At 36.3% G+C, this 5,873-nt stretch overlaps 1 protein-coding gene across 1 annotated transcript in view; it reads left to right on the top strand.

The window, feature by feature from the left end:
* Nucleotides 1-5,401, top strand: part of DDX4 (DEAD (Asp-Glu-Ala-Asp) box polypeptide 4) — an 88,763-nt gene extending 83,362 nt beyond the window's left edge. The window contains exons 18-21 of the mRNA XM_011942929.1: nt 2,308-2,407; nt 3,551-3,821; nt 3,963-4,073; nt 5,089-5,401. Of these exons, the coding sequence (XP_011798319.1) occupies nt 2,308-2,407; nt 3,551-3,821; nt 3,963-4,073; nt 5,089-5,166 (560 nt within the window). The 3' untranslated portion in view covers nt 5,167-5,401. The remainder of the gene's footprint in view (nt 1-2,307; nt 2,408-3,550; nt 3,822-3,962; nt 4,074-5,088) is intronic.
* The last annotated feature ends 472 nt before the right edge of the window (nt 5,402-5,873 follow it).

The following is a 5,873-nucleotide window of genomic DNA, read 5'->3' as shown; positions in this document are numbered from 1 at the left end:
AGGAGGCAGAGCTTGTAGTGAGCCAAGATTGCTCCACTGCACTCCAGTCTGGGTGACAGAGCGAGACTCCATCTCAAAAAAAAAAAAAAAAAAAACTTCTGTAGGATAGCCACAACTGATTTCACATAATGATAAAACCCTTTCTGAATTACAGGCACATAGATAACTTACAGCCTCAATTCCACCACGTCAGCCACACATCAGGAGTGAACACAGAAATACAAAAATTTATGATCAAGTACCTAAGCCAGAATTCTTTATATTCTTAGTTGATTTTGGCTCACGGGGCAAATACACACAGAAATAGACCAACAAAATTGATTCTCTGTCATTTTTCACCCAACAGAGGTCATCAGATAGTCTTATAAAGCTAAATTTGCAGTCATTGCTGCCACCAATGGGAAATAGCTCATTGTCTGACCTAGAACAAATACAAAATTAGTAGGGAAAAACTAGAGAAATAGAATCAGCAGAGTTAACTTTTTATTGCTACTTGCAGTTCACACTGGGAACCAAGGAAAGACAAGACCAGGGCTTGAGCTCAGCAGTGCTATGTACATGGCTCTGTCAGGTGAATCCATTTTAGCCTTGGGCGTCTTGTGGGATGACCTCTGGAACTGTTGAAACAATTTTTAATAAAACATAAAATCATCATTCTGAAATAAATGTAAAATGACCATGATTCAAAGATTTAACTCATTATGGGAACCAGTTAGCATTTTGATTTTGCTACTTGGTCATTTAATAGATATCTAAGGCTTAAATATCCTCTCTAAATGATTTTTTCCTGTAGTCTTCCTATATCAGTTAATGCTAGTTCCATTTTTCCAGTTGCTCAAACAGAAAATCTTGGAGTCACTCTTGATTTCTTTCTCAAACTATACGTCTCATCTGTTAGCAAAATCCTCTTGATTCTACCATCAAATTATATGTAGAATCCTTTAAATCCTCAGTTAAAGATCAGATCATGTTACTTCTCTGCTCGAAACCCCGTTTTCCCTTCTTAGAGTAAAAACGTTCTTTCAGTAGCCATCAAGGCCCTTTATGATATGGCCTCCATTACCTCTCTGACTTTATCTCCTATTGCTCTCCCTACTCCAGCCACACTTGGCCCATTACTCTTCCTCATGTATACCAGGTAGACTTCTGCCTCATGGCCTTTGTACTTGCTGTTCCCTCTGCCCAGGATGTAGAGGCCACATTAGGATCTCTTTTCTGTTTGATGAGTATAAGAACACCCATTTCTCAGAGGCTTAGACTTGTCTTTCCCTCTTCCTTAAGCTCTTTTCCTAGATACCTGCACGGTTCACTATCTTTATTTATATCTTTACTAAGATACCATCTAATTGGGATATCTAAAGTAGGCCTGTCTAATAAGCCTATCTTAAAGTATCTAAAGTAATCATCTCTGGACCTTTTATCTTACTGATTTTTTCCTTTTTAGTACTAAATTCATAATATGTATTTGCCTCCCCATAGTGAAAGCAGGGGCTTTTATTTCTGTATGTCCAACAGAAACGTTGACAGGCATCTAGTAGGCACTCAGTATTTGCTGAATAAATGGTGTGAGCTGACAGAGAAATGGGGAGAGTGATTATGAACAGTAATACATTTGTATATGCTTTAAAGCTATAAATTATCTTTCTTCTCTAACATTCTATAGGGAAATTCCCTGTGTGGGAAAATCTCCGGCCCATGCTTGAATTTCTACTGGTTAAATATTTTAAGAAATAAATATTCCTTAGCAAGTTAAGACCCTGGGATAAGACTGTCATTTAATTTTTTAATCTGTAAAATATTTTGGGAATGAAGGGATTTGAATTAGAGATAATGTTTGGAACACTGATTGTATAGAATTAAGCAGCCCCAGGTCAGATGCCACTATTGTAAACACCTCCGGCAATCACGGGAGAATGAAAGATTGGATTATCTTGAGAGGTAGACAGCAAGAATCATTTATAGAGCGAGGGAAATGGAGGGGAGGAAAGGACTAAGACGATTTTATACTACCAAGAGTTGGCAGGCAGATATGACTTACCTTTCCCTAAGGTTCTACTTCTTGTGTTGGCCTGGGAGGAGGAAGGACAAGCTAATTTTTTAAATCCCTAAACTAGGAAAACAGTCCTTGTGTCTTTGACATCCATTCTAGAATTAGAGTCCCTCTCATTTACCAGGTCCGGCTGTGGTGCTGGTAATAAATACAGTGGCGGACAAAGTTTCCTGTTCAAGCACTGCCTCCTACCCCTGCTTTATTTTTCATTTCCTGATTTTGAAGTTTGAATATTAATAATTTCATTTGTCCTGTAGGGGATGAAAGAACTATGGTCTTTGTTGAAACTAAGAAAAAAGCAGATTTTATTGCAACTTTTCTTTGTCAAGAAAAAATATCAACTACAAGTATTCATGGGTGAGTAGATGAATATAATTTCTTATTCGGGGAATGACTTCTATTTGGTATTTAAGAAACATCAGTTTATATAACTAATATGATGTAATCCTAGGATTGGGATTCAGAATTCTCTCAGATCTAAACTGTTTTTATCCTTTATATGAGGAAAAGGGTAATACCCAGGAGTACTAAACTAGTATTTTTCATCTTCATTGTTAGTTTTTAGAACTAAGCGGTTGTGGTGGGTAAGATAAAGGTCTGCCTTAGACAGCCTCAACATAAGGAGTGGAAACTTCTCGAGATCTCACTTAAGGATCTCTGGCCCCATATCAAGTTTTTCCTTTGCTAAATCTAATCTTTCTTAGGCCTTTTAAAAATCGGAGTGCTTTAAAATGTCATATTAATACAGTTTTATTGGCACTTTATTAGTAGATCCTAAAATATTGCATAGTATATGGCATTCTGAAATTATACTTTAAAAATATATTTTTAAGCAAGCCTTCTAATCAAGTAGTTGTATATTTTATGTTAAGGCTATAAAGCATAGAGATTATAATAGGATTTGATTTTTGTCAGATTTGAGTTTGTATTCTGTCTCTACATATTAGTTGTTACTTTACCTCATTTGCAAATGGAGATAATTTTTGCAACTCAAAGTATTATTGTGAGGATTAAATAAAATGGTAGCTTGGAAGGAATTAGTATACTACCTGGTATATAAGAAGTGAACATTAATGTTAAAAGCTGCTATTCTTTTTTTTTTTTTTTGAGATGGAGTCTCGCCCAGTTGCCCAGGCTGGCGTGCAGTGGCACGATCTTGGCTCACTGTAACCTCTGCCCCCCCGGGTTCAAGTGATTCTCCTGCCTCAGCCTCCCAAGTAGCTGGGATTACAGGTGCATGCCACCACGCCCAGCTAATTTTTTGTATCTTTAATAAAGATGGGGTTTCACCGTGTTGGCCAGGCTGGTCTAGATCTCCTGACCTTGTGATCCACCTGCTTCAGCCTTCCAAAGTGCTGGGATTACAGGTGTGAGCCACTGTGCCCAGACAAATGCTGCTATTCTTACTATTATTAAAAAGAAATTTGTATGTTGAACTTTAATGATTCACTTTAATGATTTTAAGAGTGGTTCTAATAACATGCTTTCTTTTCTTTCAAGTGATCGGGAACAGAAAGAGCGGGAGCAAGCTCTTGGAGATTTTCGCTGTGGGAAGTGCCCAGTTCTTGTTGCTACTTCAGTAGCTGCCAGAGGGCTGGATATTGAAAATGTGCAACATGTTATCAATTTTGACCTTCCTTCTACCATTGATGAATATGTTCATCGAATTGGGCGTACTGGTCGTTGTGGGAATACTGGCAGAGCTATTTCCTTTTTTGATCTTGAATCAGATAACCACTTAGCACAGCCTCTAGTAAAAGTATTGACAGATGTAAGTTAAACTTTTAAAATGGAATGGATAGTTTTCTTACTTCGTTGTTGAAAGTAGACATTTTATGCATATATATATAACAAGTAAACTTTTCCAATCTTTAAGACTTTATGTTGCATATGAAGTCAATTTTTTTTAAAGGCTCAACAGGATGTTCCTGCATGGTTGGAAGAAATTGCCTTTAGTACATACATTCCTGGCTTCAGTGGTAGTACAAGAGGAAACGTGTTTGCATCAGTTGATACTAGAAAGGTTAGTAGAAGGGAAAAATTCAGAACTTATCTTCTGGTTACTGTTTGTAAATGTTGTGCTTAATATTGTGATGTAACTATAGTATTTAATAATCAAGCCTGGAAGGTAGCTACTTTATTATTTCATTAACATTTTATGTATATACATATTTTTGGTTTTAAAGGTCAAGAATTAACTTTGAGATTTATACCTAAACAGTCTCCTTTCCCAGATTTTAAATTTTAATTTGGAATCTTTTAAATTTCTGGTGGAACTATTTTTGAATTCTGACATTAATAATTAATATAAAATACAGGACCTATTGGGGCCTTTTATTTTCTCTTTTTTTTTTTTTTTTTTGAGATAGTGTCTGGCTCTATTGTCCAGGCTGGAGTGCAGTGGCATGATCTTGGCTCACTGCAACCTCCACCTCCCAGGTTCAAGCAATTCTCGTGACTTAGCCTCCAGTATATCTGGGATTACAGGCATGTGCCACCATGCTCAGCTGGGTTGTGTGTGTGTGTGTGTATGTGTGTGTGTGTGTTTTTAATAGAGACAGGATTTCACCATGTTGGCCAGGCTGGTCTCAAACTCCTGGCCTCAAGTGATCCACCTGCTTCAGCCTCAAAGTGCTGAGATTACAGGCATGAGCCACTGCGCCCAGCCATGAGGCTACAAGTCTTTTCTGGTATGTCAGGTTTTTATAGACTGAGCACAACCTTTATATAGAAACAGTGAACATGCTAATTAAATATTTATGCTGTTTCATTGAGTGTAGTGCATTAAGTTTTCCCCACTTGTCAAAACTATTGACTTAAAAAATATTTTTATTGAAACATTTTGTGCAATTTAGACTTCCTGGTTTGACATGAGCCTTTTTTCGGGTGAATCAGATTTAGTGAGAATAAAGTTCTTTGTGTATTTGGGGAAGACATGATAGATACTTTGAGTCCTTGCTCTCAGTCTGAGTGATGTAACTTTAAAGCTGTCATAAAATTAAATGTTTGTTTCTTTTTTTTTTTTTAATAATTACCAGGGCAAGAGCAGTTTGAACACAGCTGGGTTTTCTTCTTCACAAGCTCCCAACCCAGTAGATGATGAGTCATGGGATTAAAGCCAAAACATCCTTCAAGTCTGTGGTTTTGATGCAGAGAAGAAAATAGTTTTGATTTTTGAGTTTTTAACAAGTATAAAACTTGACATTCTCATAGCTCCTGTCCTTGTATTCTCACTCCTACACTTAAAAAAAAAATCCTTACTGACTAGTTATGTGAGATGCTAAAACTTACAACAGTGGAGTTACTGATACAAACGGTGTTAACTAGAAATATTAAAGCATTCTAAATGTCTTTCTTATTTCTGCTATATTCTTCAGGGGGCTTAGACATGTTTAATGTTTAAATGCCAAGTCTTACTATAGTGTTTATTGATCTTATAAAACAAGTAAATAGGATATGATACACTTTTGGTTAAAAATTACTGGGTCTCATTTTTACTTGAGTCTTTAAAACAGTAGTGTGTCACTATAATGTGATAACATAATCTTTAAGAAACAGTAGAATACTTAAGCCTTTCAAAGTGATTTTGATTTTTAGATCATCAGATGTATGATGAAAATGGTTAAATGTTTGTGGTGGGAGCTCTGTACTCAATGGCATAACAATGTTTGTTTTTATAATATACAATCTTTCCTTGAAATAAAGGATGAAACACTTTTCCCTTAAGTTTTCCATCAGCACTTTAAATTTTTCTTTGTTGCATATCCTAGCCCAAACTCCTGTATTTTTGAAACTGTTTTTTTGTGTCTTGTGTAACCAATGC

Source organism: Colobus angolensis, unplaced genomic scaffold (genome assembly GCF_000951035.1).
Source record: "Colobus angolensis palliatus isolate OR3802 unplaced genomic scaffold, Cang.pa_1.0 Scaffold212, whole genome shotgun sequence".
NCBI lineage: Eukaryota > Metazoa > Chordata > Mammalia > Primates > Cercopithecidae > Colobus > Colobus angolensis.
This window is presented reverse-complemented; position numbering and strand designations above follow the sequence as displayed.